At 47.6% G+C, this 15,038-nt stretch overlaps 1 protein-coding gene across 2 annotated transcripts in view; it reads right to left on the reverse strand.

The window, feature by feature from the left end:
• Positions 1 to 8,531, reverse strand: part of LONRF2 (LON peptidase N-terminal domain and ring finger 2) — a 36,885-nt gene extending 28,354 nt beyond the window's left edge. The window contains exon 1 of one of the 2 annotated variants that reach the window (XR_008462341.1): positions 7,603 to 8,531. Coding sequence is in view for 1 of the 2 variants with exons in the window: in XM_054163056.1 (XP_054019031.1) it covers positions 7,603 to 8,359 (757 nt within the window). In the remaining variant the exon portion in view is untranslated. The remainder of the gene's footprint in view (positions 1 to 7,602) is intronic. The other variant, XM_054163056.1, reaches the window with a different exon arrangement.
• Positions 8,532 to 15,038: the final 6,507 nt, after the last annotated feature.

A 15,038-nucleotide genomic window follows, 5' to 3' on the forward strand; every position in this document is an offset into this window, starting at 1 on the left:
CAGCTCTTTTCTACTGCCCCCTGGCCTGCCCACCCTCTTAATTCAATTCTTATGGAAGGTGCCAAGTAAGTTCCCATGAATTGCTTGACCACAAAATAAACTAATGCTGAGTAGAGACATTAGGCTTTCTTTTGGATCAGGCTGGTTTATGGTGAGAAAACTCTCTGCAAGGTCTGGCTAAAAGAGGCAGATCCTCATCCTCCCATCAAAGCTCAAGCAAGTTTTTACATTTTGTTTTAGCAATGCTCCAAACATCACCCTGTGGGTTGGTGGTCAGCACACGGTTCCCCACACCCGCAGATGTAAGATGGAAAACCTCCAGCACCCAGACAGCAGTATTTTCCTGCAAGCATATTACCTCTCATGCTATGTCAAGTTCAATACAAACTCACCTCCTCTCTTTGGCCTTTTCCACACCATTCCTGCCCACTGGAAACAGATCCACGCAGACAGCTTGGGAAGAAAAGCCCCCCGTTTTGCACATGTATGCATCTTTAACTCCACTGTTTATAAAGTTCTTTTTGCGCTTACCTCCTGCAAGCTTTTTCTGAACCCCTTGGGGAGGACTTAAAATACTTGAGCAGCTACATGCATCAGCTATAACCCCCTCCCATGGGAAACCTGTTTCTGCTCAGAAACAGCCCGTCACACCAGAAGTAAACACAACCACTCCAAGGAATCACTGCAGCTTTTACTGTTCTCCAGGGACAGTTATGCTCCTCAGGCTCTGCTGATTCCAAAGGGGGACTGCAGCAATGGGTCATTACAGGCAGATGCCAACGTGTCTTATGCAGAAACAAACTATCCTGACATGCCAGTGTCCAGATACAATGTGTGCCACTATGTTAGGAGTCAGCCCAGACTGAACACTGCATAGCAGGCACCTGCTTCACTATGCCACAGGAGCTGGGAAATAGCCATTCCTCCCCACCTGAAAAAGCTTATTTTGAGTCAGGGTTAGGTGGATGCAACAGGTGCACAGCCCTTTCCCAGCTGCAGAATAATAATAATAAACCAGGTTGGAAGAGGCCTTCAAGATCATGGCATCCAATCCAACCCACCTAAACTACTAAACCATGGCACCAAGCATCAAGTCTCCTCTTGAATACCTCCAATGATGGTGACTCCACCACCTCCCCAGGCAGCCCATTCCAATGGGCTATCACTCTCTCTGTATAGAACTTCTTCCTAACATCCAGCCTGAACCTCCCCTGGCACAGCCTGAGACTGTGTCCTCTTGTTCTGGTGCTGGCTGCCTGGGAGAAGAGACCAACATCCGTCTGTCTACAACTTCCCTTCAGGTAGTTGTAGAGAGCAATAAGGTCACCCCTGAGTCTCCTCTTCTCCAGGCTAAGCAACCCCAGCACCCTCAGCCTCTCCTCGTAGGGCTTGTGTTCCAAACCCCTCACCAACTTCATTGCCCTTCTCTGGACTCGTTCCAGCAAGTCAACCTCCTTCCTAAACTGAGGGGCCCAGAACTGGACACAGTACTCGAGGTGTGGCCTAACCAGTGCAGTGTACAGGAGCAGAATGACCTCCCTGCTCCTGCTGGCCACACTGTTCCTGATGCAGGCCAGGATGCCATTGGCCCTCTTGGCTGCCTGGGCACAGAATGCCCAAGACCTACAGCTGCTGACACAGCTCAGGAACCAGAACTGCTACAAAAACAGCAAGAGGAGCCAGAAGACTGCACCACTGTGCTTTTTATCTGAGCAGGCATCTTCAGGCTTATTTACAGGAAAGGCATGGGACACTAACAGGCTGTCTCGGTAGAATAGCAGCATTGTGGGAAAGGATCTCTAAAATGGAGTCCAAATGTCAACCTAACACCACCATGGTCATTAAACAATGTCCTTGAGTGCCATTCTCTACATGTTTTTTGAGTACTCCAGGCATTGTGACTTCACCACCTCTCTGGGCAGCCTAATCCAATACCTGACTGCTCTTCCAGAGAAGAGATTTTCCTAATAGCCAGTCTAAAGCTCCCTGCCACATTTTCAGGCCATTTCCTCTCACCCTCTTGCTCGTAATTTTGGAGAAGAGACCAGCACCCACCTCACTATGACTTCCTTTCAGGTAGTTGTAGGGGGGGAAAAAAAAAGTGTTACACCCCTTCAGCCTCCTCTTCTCCAGACTAAATGGCAGTTCCCTCACAAGACTTGTTTTCTAGACCCTTCACCAGTTTTTGTTCTCTTCTCTGGACCCACTCCAGCACTTCAACGTCTTTCTTGTAGTGATGTGCTCAAAAAACTGAACACAGGATCTGAGGTGCAGTCTCACCAGTGCCAAGTACAGGGGCATGATCACTTCCCTACTCCTGCAGGCCACACTATTGCTGGACATCAGGATGCTGTTTACCTTCTTGGACACCTGAACACACTGCTGGCTCATGTTCAGATGGCTGTCAACCACCATGCCCAGGTCCTTTTCTTTGGGCAGCTTTCTGCCCCAAGCCTGTAGCACTGCATGGGATTGTTGTGGCATAAGTGCAGGACCCAGCACTTGGCCTTATTAAACCTTATACAACTTACCTCACACAAAGGAGGGCACAGAGGGATGCCCACTGGCGACATGAGCCACTGTCAACCAAACCCTCTAACATTCTCCACATGTGTCTGCTTACAAGTGGGCCCTCACTCCAAGGAAAGCTCAGTTTTCTTCTGGGCTGTACAGCCTATAATTTCAAAACCAGAAGAGCAGCATGATATGTACAATATGCTCCTAGTTTACATGCATAAGACTATTTTTCTGATAAATACTGCTCCCAAAGAGTGATTTTATTGTTGTACTCTAACCCCTGTCATGACACAGTCTTTGTGAGTATAAAGTTACACACTGTACTTGAGAAAAGCCCTATACAGACTTAACCAGGTTGGAAAAGACCTTTGAGATCGAGTCTAACTTAACACCCAACACCATATCTAATCAACTAAACCATGGCACTAAGTGCCTCGATTTAGCCAGATTTGGCGACGACGGAGGTTCTTATTTTAAATGCTTCCAGTGACAGTAACTCCACCACCTCCCTGGGCAGCCCATTCCAATGGCCAATCACTCTTTCTGTGAAGAACTTCTTCCTAACATCCAGCCTAAACCTCCACTGGTGCAGCTTGAGACTGTGTCCTCTTGTTCTGGTGCTGGTTGCCTGGAAGAAGAGACCAACCCCCACCTGGCTACAACCACCCTTCAGGTAGTTGTAGATAGCAACAGGTTTCCCCTGAGCCTCCTCTTCTCCAGGCTAAGCAACCCCAACTCCCTCAGCCTCTCCTCACAGGGCTTGTGCTCCAAACCCCTCACCAGCCTTGTTGCCCTTTTCTGGACACCTTCAAGTGTCTCAATATCCTTCTTGAATTGAGGGGCCCAGAACTAGGCACAGGACTCAAGGTGTGGCCTAACCAGTGCTGAGTACAGGGGCAGAATGACCTCCCTGCTCCTGCTGGCCACACTGTTCCGGACTCAGGCCAGGATGCCATTGGCCTTCTTGGCCACCTGGGCACACTGCTGGCTCATGTTCAGCCTACTGTCAACCAGTACCCCCCAGGTCCCTTTCTGCCTGGATGCTCTCCAGTCACTCTGACCCCAGCCTGTAGCTCTGCATGGGGTTGCTGTAGCCAATGCGCAGAACCCGGCACTTGGATGTGTTCAATCTCATGCCATTGGACTCCACCCATCTGTCCAGCCTGTCAAGGTCCCTCTGCAGAGGCTTCCTACCCTCTAAAAGATCAACACCTGTCCCTAGCTTGGTGTCATCTGCAAATTTATTGATGACTGACTCAATCCCTTCATCCAGATCATCAATAAAGATATAGAACAGGATGGGGCCCAGCACTGATCCCTGGGGAACACCACTAGTGACTGGCCGCCAGCTGGATGTGGCACCATTCACCACCACTCTCTGGGCTCGGCCCTCCAGCCAGTTCCTATCCCAGCACAGAGTGCTGCTGTCCAAGCCATCAGCTGCCAGCTTTGCCACGAGTTTGCTATGGGGGATAGTGTCAAAGGCCTTGCTGAAGTCCAGGTAGACTACATCCACAGCCTTCCCCACATCCACCAGGCAGGTCACCTATACAATCTTCCCCATGAAGCAACAGGCACCAGTTCCTCTGTAACTGGGAACTGCTTTCCAGAAAGAACAAACAAATAACAAACCAACCCATACACACTCCCAAAAAGCACATCTTCAAAATACTTATGTTAATTCGTCACTGAAATCTAGCTCTCTTAGTTTAAGCCTGGATACACAGGAACAACTGCATACCTCCCAGACAGTCCCTCCAGTGACTATTTCCATCAGAGAGCAATATGTAAGAGGAAAATGGTACAGAAAGTACCCACTGCACAAAAAAAGACCCAAACTAAAGATAAAAAAACCCCACACCCTCAACCAACAACAAACACCCCCCCCTAAAAAAGCCCAACCAAACCTGCATATAATATATATTTCCATTTAACTGACCCAAGAGTTCCCATAATCAGAAGACCAGTTAGAAGTGATGGCAGAGAGAAAGCCTACCTCTGATACCCCAGCTCTCTGAATTTAATCTGTTTGAGGAATAACCCTGAGAGCAAAATTTGAACAGTACTTGAGATTTTGATAGCTCAAACAGCAAAAAAGCTTGGCACAAAGAGCAGTCTGCTGCAAACAAATGCTTGCTTTCAAGCAGCTTGACATGTGCTTGCTTTGAAGCTGTGGTAATCAGATACCTTGCAATAATGAGGGATCTATTCCAATATCTATGGCAACAAAAAAGCCAGCAACTTTGTTTAAAATAGCAGAGATCACCAAGCTATGAGCATCTCAACAGGACTAGAATAATTAAAGATTAGAGCTGAGTTTCTTAAAAATAAAACCCCCACACACAACCACACTTCAATCCATAGCAGAGTCTACCAGAGCAAACACAGGGGCAGTGTCAGCATTGTAGAACCAATAGTTAAGCACAAAAGATGGAGATACTTGCTAAGGGTAAGTTTTTGCAGGAATAACTAGTTCAACTGGAAAATGTTGACAACCTGAAGGCGTGCAGACCTCTTCTGAGAGCTGAAATTAGAAGCTGATATTTTCTATTAGGGCATTGGAAAAAAGTCTACTGGCTACATGACCGGAGCCTTTTATAGTTTAGGCTTCAAGCACCTTGAGAACTAAAACACAAATCAGAAGACAGAAAGCTGCAACCCGAAGTGACAGGACTGGAAAACTTGCTTTAGTTATTACGTCACACAAAGCCAGTTGTTACAGACAGAGCAGAAAAGTACTCAACAAGAAACACCAGTAAAAATTCCTCTGATCTGCACATCCTGCCAAGAAGCCTGGAGTTTCAGCTAACCTTATACAGTAATTGTATAACCAATGTGTTCACATACCTTCAGTCTCTAAAAAGAAATCAAAGGGATACTCAAACCCTTGACAATTAATAGTAATACAGAAGTATCTGGAGGTTAAAAAAAAGAAAGGAGTTATGATCTTACACATAAGAATTCTTAAATACCTGCTTTTCAAGTTGCTCCTATGCTAACGCTTAAAAAGTACTCAGCTGTTTCTTTCTTCCTATTTATGGTGATACTTGGCTTGAAAGCAAGTAAGCAACTCCAGCAAGCCAAGAGTCAGTACCTGACGAGCATGTAGTAAGAGCTTCAGAACATGAGGCTCAGACACCAGTTCAACCTGTGAGAAACGACATGTCACTCTGTGGTTTCAGGATTTCAAAAGCTAACAAGATACCTGCTACTATTTTTAATTAGATTTTTTTTTTTAATAAGTTTTATTAAGCCTTTGTAGAGTCACTGACAGAATCAGGAGTTTCCAAAAAGATTCCCAGAGTTCTTGGGAAATCACAGAAGACTGAAAGGACACTGTCAGGGAGGTTTATTTTAAGACCATAACACAGCAACCACAGCTGGACAGGGACAGGAGTGGGAAGGACAGGCTGTGCAAGAGCACTAGCAACACAATAAGCACAATACAGGCTTCCCTCTCCTTCTACCCCCTGCAGATGGCAAGAAACAAGTAACAATGAAGGAACAGGTCTCTAAAAAAACACATGAAGGACTTCTTTCATTGACAAGATGCTATTTCTCCCATCAGGGAGACTCTGAATCCAATACATTACTACTCTACTACTGAAAACTTGCTATATCTACCACTGACCTACATTGAGCTTCTCCCCTCTGCTTCACCTTCTTTCTTGGGCTTTCCGTCCTGCCCTACTTTAATAAGGATTACTTCAACTAAATCATGTAATAGTTTTACAAGCAGACTAGGTTAGGACTGAAAACTTGTCACATCTAGCTGGAAAAAAATGGAATAAATAGCAGAAGTAATGGTTTCCACTGCCAGCATCAACCGAGAGGCGACTGTATGCTGCGCTATCCCATACTCGCCTAGTATGTAACTGCAGCAAAAACTGAAAGCGAATCAGGGACTACCATTAACAGTGGGTCTTCCTCCACTGCAGCCAGAAATACACAAAAAACCCACACAGCCGTTTATCCAAAGTACTGAAACTAGGTTCAAAAAAAGCTATGTTACTCAATCTAGGGAAGAAGCTCTCCACAGAGTAGAAACACAGTTTTCTACACGTTTGTCTTCCGGAGAACTTCACTCACTGGATTATATCCATGCTAGGACAACCGAGCCTTTCTCCCTCAGTTAAACCGGACATCTATCCCGCTCAGCCTGGTGTAGTGGCAGATCCCTGGGGATTTGCTGAGATCCCGGCTCCATGCCTCTCTCCAGGCATTTCAGACACTAATGGAGTTGTACCACCCCCACCGCTTGCAGAGCAAACAAGCACGCACGCAGACAAGCATTACTATAAGGCTACAACTGAGCGAGCAGGATCCACCTACTACTCGGCACAGAGACTGAAAACAACCTAGCTCAGACAAACTAAAGCTGCCAGCGGTTTGGCAGAGGAGGAAGACAGACGGTGTCATTTTTATTTAAAGCCAGACTCTTCAGAAGATATTTTGCACACAGAAATACTACATGCATATAAAGAGACTAGACTCAAATCACGGACATGCGATCTTCACAAGTCGAAATGCAGATTTATCTTGAATATTGCACACAGTGCAAGACAAAAAGTTCCCTGAGCCTGTATGTGTATTTATATTTCATTACGTTTTCAAAGGCTGTGTTTTGCTGAAGATTCGACTACGTGTAGCTGACTGAATCCGTTCCACACACTTAATTCCTTCCACGATGCCGGGGTCGTGTTTAAACACAGCCACTGCTGCGTATCCATTACTAAAAGATGGTTTCCCCACAAATAGGAAAATGGGTTTTCCAGAAATACTGCATAATGAGTCATCGACTGCAGGCAGCTTAAACGCCAGGCACCTTCTGAGCAAGGACAAAAATAACAGAGGAACGAAAATAGCCATTCACTTGGCGGGGGGGCGGGGGAACGCACTAGGAGGATTCATTCTCAAACCTTCCTCCAGGTGCCCTCTCCCACCATTCACGACAGATCCCTCCCCGCCCAACTGCTGAGGGGGAAGGGAGCAGCTCAGGGTCCAGCAGGCAGTGCTACCCCCACCTCGCCCCCTCCTCCTCCTTCGCCACCGCCCCCTCCGGCCTCCCCCGCCGTCGCCGCTCACCCATTTCCAGGGCCTGGTTGTACTTCTCCAGGGCGGCCGGCAGCTCCTGGCGCTCCCGCAGCGCGTCGCCCTCGGCGCGGAGCCGCTGCGCCCGGCTCTCGGCACCGAACCACTTGTGCAGCAGGTTGCCCAGCACCACGTTGACCCGCGGGCGAGCGGCTGCTGATGGCGACGAGGCGGCGGCGGGAGTCGTCTCGGCAGAGCGGCGCGCTCGGTGGCAGCGGCCGCAGTCGCCGGGCTCGGCGCAACGGCGGCAGTGGGTGTGCCCGCAGTGCAGGGTCACCGGCTCGCACAACAGCCGCCGGCACAGCGGGCAGGCGAAAAGCTCGGGCGGGCGGCAGCAAGCTGGGTCGCCCAAATCCTCGCCCTCCGCCCCGCCGCCGCCAGTTCCGCCGCTCCCCCAGGGTGGGAGGCGAAGCTCTTTGTCGCGGATGCTGAGGGCGAAGCTCTCGGCCAGTTCCCGCAGCTCCTCGGGCCGCAGCCGCCCCAGCCGCGCCGCCGCGCCGTAGGCGTCCAGCGCCTCGGCCATGCGGCCGGCCCTCGCCAGGGCGTCGGCGCGGCGGAGGCACAGGCCCCGCTCGGGCTGCGGCAGCCCCGCCAGCTCCGAGCCGTAGATCTCGGCCGCCAGCTCGAAGTTGCCGCCGCGGAAGGCCTCCTCCGCCACCTGCAGCATCTCGGCGCAGGGTCCCCCCGCCGCGGTAGCGGACCCGGTCCCAGCGGCGGGGGGCAGCGCGCAGGGCCCCGGGCCCAGCTCCATGCCCGCACGGCGCCGCCGGCCACGGGTTGCCCTACTCCATGCCGGGCCCGCGGCGCTGCCGACTCCGGCTTCTTCCTGGGAGGGGAGGGGACGGCGACGGAAGAGAGGGAGAGAGGGGGCGGGTCACATCGCTGCAGCAGGGGGGCGGCTCCCGGGTAGCAGGAGGATGGGGAGGGGGGAGGGGAAGGAAGGGGGCGCGGATGTGGGAGAGGGAGAGAGAGGGAGGAAGAGGATAGGGGGCGACGCACGGCACGCACCGCCCCGGCGGGTCCCTCTCCTGTTTTATGTAAGGGGCTGCCGGTTGTGTAAGCCTCCTCAACCGCCCTCCCCCAGGGCGGCGGCGCGGAGGGAGCACAACTTCCCTGCCTCCGGGACCGCCCGGCGGCTGCCGCCAGGTGCCGATGTCGCACGTGCCCGCCCGCTACCGCCGCCGTCCCGCCCGCCTGCGCTCCCGGCCGGCCCACCGGCGGAGGCTGCCTGCATCTGCGGGATTGAAGGGGGGGTTTCCGCTGTGCGGCTCTTGCTGGGCTCAGCCTCTTCCTTCCCGTTTCCTAGTGCCCGGCATTAACCGCTTGCTCACCGCGGTTGCCCACCCCTCACTGCTTCTTCTCTCCCGCCGGGCGCGGTCGCTGCTGCTGCTGGCGCTGCAGCCGGGACCCCCTCGGCGCTAGGCTCCTTGCTTCAGCGCTGCCCGGCTGCCGGGCGCAGCACCCCCGCGCAACACTGCACGGGGTGCATCGGGAGCGTGTTATAGGTTATTATTTGGTTGTATTTCGCTGTCCTCGAGAAACCAAAACGCGCTCTCTCTTAAATAATAATAATTTTTTAAAAAATCCTAAACTTAACAACTCTTAGGAAAAAACTAAAACCTTTTCTGTGAGTGGCAGCCTTGCCAGCTCAGCGTGGGATCCGCGAATCGTGCTGAGTGCTGGCTTGTGCATCGGCAGCAGCAATAAAGATAATGCAGCTGGAAGTTAGTTAATCATGCGTGAGTCAGAAAGGAATCCAACTTGCTCCGCAGGAATAGCAGGAGTGAAAAAAAAAAAAAGGCAACTTTTATTTTAGGCACAACTGTAAACAAAACGTTCAGAGGAGCAGAGAGCCTGCCAGGTGAATGAGGAGGTACCTATGCCCACATGCTTTTTGGACTGTAGCTGGGCAGTGATGGATGTTTTGGTTTCTGTCTCTCTCCCACCAGGTATTAAGTCCCCACATGATGGCCTTTTAGCTCATGTTAGGAAAATCTCGTTCTTTAACTATTGTACCAATTAGTCTCTAGAGTATGAAAACATATTTACTTTCTTAAGATATATATATAGTTTATATCATGTACTGGATAGTCATGCTTAAGTAAACATCAGTATTCATGGTGAAATAGGCATGACCAAAGGACCCCAGCTCATGGCAAGAAGCAAGACAGTCCCCGTCCTAGAGTTTTGCAGTGAGGGTAGTGAAACACTGCAACAAGTTGCCCAAAGAAATGGTAGAAGCCCCATCCCTAGAAACATTCAGGGTCAGGTTGGATGGGGCTCTGTGCCCCTGCAGAATCATTGGACTAGATGGCTTGTCAGGGGCTGTTTGGCTGAATAAGTCCAGCCCAGCAGCTCTCTCCTGCTCTCTGAACATTAATATATTCATTTCATTATTCAATTATTTAAAACATTTCTTATGTTCCATCTATTTCACACAGATGGAGGTGGGGTGGGCTGCTCCCTCTCTCTCCAAAACCTGCACCTCAGAAGCCCCGAGGAATGGGGCTTTAAAGGTCCCTTCCAACTCAAACAATTTATGATTCCATAACTAATTTTGTACTATTAATGTTTCTAATAATGCTTCTTTGAATGATGCTTACTGGTCAAACATTTGCACCACAGTCTTCAGCTCAAACATTGTATCGGTGACAGGTTACTGACTTCAGCATCCTGTCACTATTTCATAATTCTTCATGTTTTCACTTAGAATTAGGATGGGATTGAATCCTATTATGTTTTTATCAAAGTCATCTAGAGATGTGATTCATAACATGAGGACAGAAGCAGTACAGCTAGTTCTGCTCTGCCACAGCAAGGACAAGCCATGGGATTCAGGACAGCTGATGAAAATGTGGACTTGCTGCTTGAACCATCTCTCTGTGTTATACCCAGGTTCTTGGAACCCTGACAAGGAGCCCCAGGTTTTTGCTGATTTTTCCTGTTCTGCTTCCCCAGCTATTAGTCTCTTTTCGTAGGGAATCCCCAGCTGCCCTCCTTGCTTTCCTGTCAGAGAGCAGGAACATCCATCTTGCTACACATTTCCCCATGCATCTTGGGATTGCTGCATGATGGCCCTTCAGCCCCAGTTGTCCCTTCTGATGGGCAGCTCAGTGGGCACTAGCTTAGGTAGTGCTGTTGAAGGTGGCCAGTCAGCCCCTCCGTTTGCTGCTGCACTTGTGTCATGCCAAGCCAGCGTGCTGGGATGGCTGCAGTCCTTTCCTCATCACTGCATAGCAGGTGCTTCTAAAAGGTCCTTCCATGGAGTGAGGTTACTACTTTATTTAGCAGCACAATCAATAACCTCTTGGCACGCAGCCTCTATTTTTTTCAAGACATCTGTTTGCAAGGGAACAAAATTACCTTGCTGCTGTTCAAACTGACTCAGCATGCTATGTTTGTCCTTCCTCCCATGTACCATGTGCCTGAGCACACCTGCGTTGCTCTTCTCAATGCCTATTTTGGGGGCCATGTCCTTTCACAAGTCTGCTTGCTCCAGAACATAGTTCATTTGTATACCTGGCCCTATACTTGTATCTACCATTCCCCTATCTGAGCAGCAAAGCACTTTGATGCAGTTCCCTTTTGTGACACTGGTAAGAATTAACTGAGCCATGGATCTTGTATGGATGGTGAAAATGTGGTCTTGCCAGTTGGACCACCCTAAAGTATGAATACTTCACAGAAAAGAATGATAGCCTAAGAAACAGAGGGAAAGAAACTGAAGTATAATTATTCATGTTCTGTACTTAAGAAACTCATGACTCTCACTGAAATTATCAGCATTTTGCCTACCTTAGCGAACATGATATAGGAGACTTCTGCCAATAAGTTCAAGTGGAACAGGTGGCACATGACGTGTTTGTGTGGTTAATGGCTTCTTTTTGGGTGAACTATGATCAAAGCCAACTGAAATACAAAAGTTGATTTATAATTTCTGTTAGAAGAAAAGCCGTAGTTACTGTGTAGGATTGAAATGTTGCCTACCAGAGAAGATGAGAGACCTCCTCTTGTACTCACCAAAACCATGGCAAAACTTTAGCTGACTTCATCATCTTAAAAGATAATTGTCCCATGACCCAAAATTAGCCACTATGGGGCAAGTTGTTAGAGATGCTCCCCGTTAGCAGTGTTATTTTCCTGTTAATAGTATGCTTCCACTTAGGAGTGGCTTCGTCACACTCTCTCAGGCAACACGCAGAAGTCCATCTGCTTTCCAGAGGGAGGATTACAGGTGCCTACTTCACTGAGTCACTGTTACGTGCTTCAAAGCTGACACAAGGTTTCCTTTAAGTTTGCAGGCCAATTTTCAACCTCTTCCAGAGGCTTAGCTTTCCCAAGGTTCTCCCCAGGGTAGAATTTTACTTGAAGTTTGAAGGGTGAAGGAAGGCATGAAGCAACTTTGAAATGATATCACATACATATTTGAAAGGCATTTTTAATTCCTTTAACACTTTTGTATTCCAAGGTAGTTTGAAGTGTTATATTCCAGTTTGTGTTGATGATCTTGTAGAGGAAATCTCTCTTTTATTGTTCTGGAATAAGTTAATTAGGATATAATCAGTGCATAGGTATACACACACGTACCACGCTAAAATGTTACAGAAGCTGTAAAATCAAAGACATGGAAATTAAGATACAGTCTAATTAAGGCTGTGTATGCTTATTTAATGTCTCCTTCATGCATTAACCTGACACAATTTTAATTAATCACATACTATTTTCTTTACAGGATGCATGCCACAGGAAACAAGATACTCAGAAGGGATCCATGTTCTTCCTGGTTGCTGTGCAGTCCTCTTGCACCTTTTCATTTGTATTAGTTATACCTTCCTTAAAGAAGCAGAGTTAGAAATTTCCCCATGTGCTCTTCTATAAAATTCACAGTACAGCATTGGAATACTCCACAAATACATACACATTTACATTTTCAACAAGAGAATAGGGTGAAAGGAAGGAAAGGAAGAATAGTGCTCCCTTTAACAGTTGGGCATTTGAGGTACAGGTAAATTAAGTCTAAAGTGGCCACTAGCATTGGACACTCAAATTAGCAAATGAAATTTCAGAATTGGATTTTTCAGGTATGCAAATTACGTCAGAAATACAGCTTCCTTTGGCTGAGCTGCAACTGGACGGTGGTGCTGAGACTTCGGTCTCAGTTTGGACCTCAGTTTGAGCACTCTGCAGACAAGAGCTATGAGGTTAGTGATGCCTCTCCCAAGGCATAGCACAACTGCTTCACACTGTGGCATCAAGAAAACCCATGCCAGAGCACAGAACACATTCCTTCCAGCCAGGACTCAGCTGCTTTTCTCCTTCCCTAATCACTGTCTCATTACAAGCTTCCCATCTTTCAAAAGAAAAGGTCACTGTATGATTATTACTACAAAAGTATTTTGTTGCGGAATGGCTTGCAAAGACATGGTTCTACGGAACAATGGTTTGAACAAGTATGTAGGCCGGACTCCATCTTGTTATTTACTGCTCACAGTAAGCTAGTGTGTTGATGCAGCCAGGCCACCATGGCCTTGTAGCTGCGCTTGCAGCTGCCTGCAAAGGATAACAGGATACCAAAGCAAGGTCACTACGCCCTTACAGGCGATAACAAGTAAAGAAGAATGTAAAACAGAATTCTTGTGATTATCTCATCAGGATGGGAAAGCAGGATGTTTAACCGCAGAAGGTGGGGTTGGCAGCTAGGCTACGGTATATAAGAAGTGTCTGATGCTCAATAAAGTTGGATTTCGTGGATCATATTGATCGTTGTCGACCCCTTCTTGCGGCAGTATTTGTCAGCTTAATAAATTTGCCTCAGATGAAATAGAAGACATTTAATTTTTTTTTAAAAGAAAAGTGGTTTGTTTGTTTGGTTTTTTTCCAGAAATATCATTTTAATAAGAAAGTTGCAGGGTAATGTCAGTGATGAAAAAGTTGCTAGCTAAAATCCATTGATGTTAAATATCATGAAGATTATTTTTTTTCTCCAGGAATACATGTAATATATTAATCCAGCTGCTCTGAATTGCGGGAGCTAGGACTGTTTCTGGAGGTTCACGTGCTCCCTTGCAACCCCCCAGGCAGGGGGACGGATCTTGTCTTTTCAGCATCACACACGTGCATCGTGTAAGAAGGAATCATTCTTAACTACATCCTGCATGGACTGACTGGAAGATTAAACAATTTAATAATTGTCAAACAAATCATTAACACATCCTATGATGCAAAAGGAGACAATTAAAGTGTACTACTGGATTCCCTTCCAATTGCTGCAAGTAGCTCCTCACTCAGAGATAAGCACTCTTTACAAAGTCCCCTTCCCTGTAATATCAGTCTTTCTAGTATGAAAGTGTATTAACTTTGTTTTATATATATATATATATTAGTTCACATTATACACTGTAATTTAACAAGGTAGTGAGATTTTACTGGAGAATCATATTGTTCATATTTAAATAAAAAACAAATAAAGCCCAGCCCAGCCCTGGAAAGAAAGACTTTGCTTCTTGAAAACTTAGAGCTGTCAGTAAATGATAAAGGATACCCCAGGACAACCAAGGCATCACCACCATCCTGCCCATTTCTAACACGTCTTTGAAAGCCTCACAGCATTGTCTAGACTTCCAGATAAGTAACTCTAGCAAGGCTCACTATGGGGAAGTTTAGATCAGTAGGCAAACAGCAAGAATGTTACTTTGTAAACCTTTACTGTGATTAGTAACTGGTAGTGTGGGCGTTAGTAACTGGTCAAATTGTGTTGTATTTGAATGTTTGAAAGACATAAGAACCCTGTGTGAAACCACATGCAGGGTGCCACAGTTTGTCTGGCACACCTTATGCACATGAATAAATATATACTTCAGTAATTCTCTACATCACGTTGGAGCCTCTCTCCCCAGTCGGCACAGGCCAGTTCCGAATATTCATGACAGCACCTCTTTCCTAATTGGAGGGCTAGAGTGGAGCGGATGCCAGCAGCAGCACCCAGTGGGCTGGAGGGTGGCTGCCATCCTGACACATGCAGCTGTGGACACAGTTCATCCAAAGAAAGTCTCTTTCCACATCAATTCTTTTGCTATTTCCAAGCATTGTTGGGGAAATTCTCAGTCTCATTCAGTAAGCATCAGCTTGGATTTTCAGAACATCACAAATGTTTTCCATATTGCTGTTTTGCATGCCTGAAGAAATAGCAAGACCAGAGAATAGAATAGAATAGAATAGAATAGAATAGAATAGAATAGAATAGAATAGAATAGAATAGACCAGGTTGGAAGAGACCTTAGAGATCATCATGTCCAACCTATCATCCAACACCACCCAATCAACCAAACCATGCAACCAAGCATCCTGGCAAGCCTTGCCCTGAACACCCCCAGCGATGGCGACCCCACCACCTCCTTGGGCAGCCCATTCCAGTGGGCAATCACTCTCTC

This window comes from Dryobates pubescens, chromosome 7, assembly GCF_014839835.1.
Source record: "Dryobates pubescens isolate bDryPub1 chromosome 7, bDryPub1.pri, whole genome shotgun sequence".
In the NCBI taxonomy this organism is placed as follows: Eukaryota; Metazoa; Chordata; class Aves; order Piciformes; family Picidae; genus Dryobates; species Dryobates pubescens.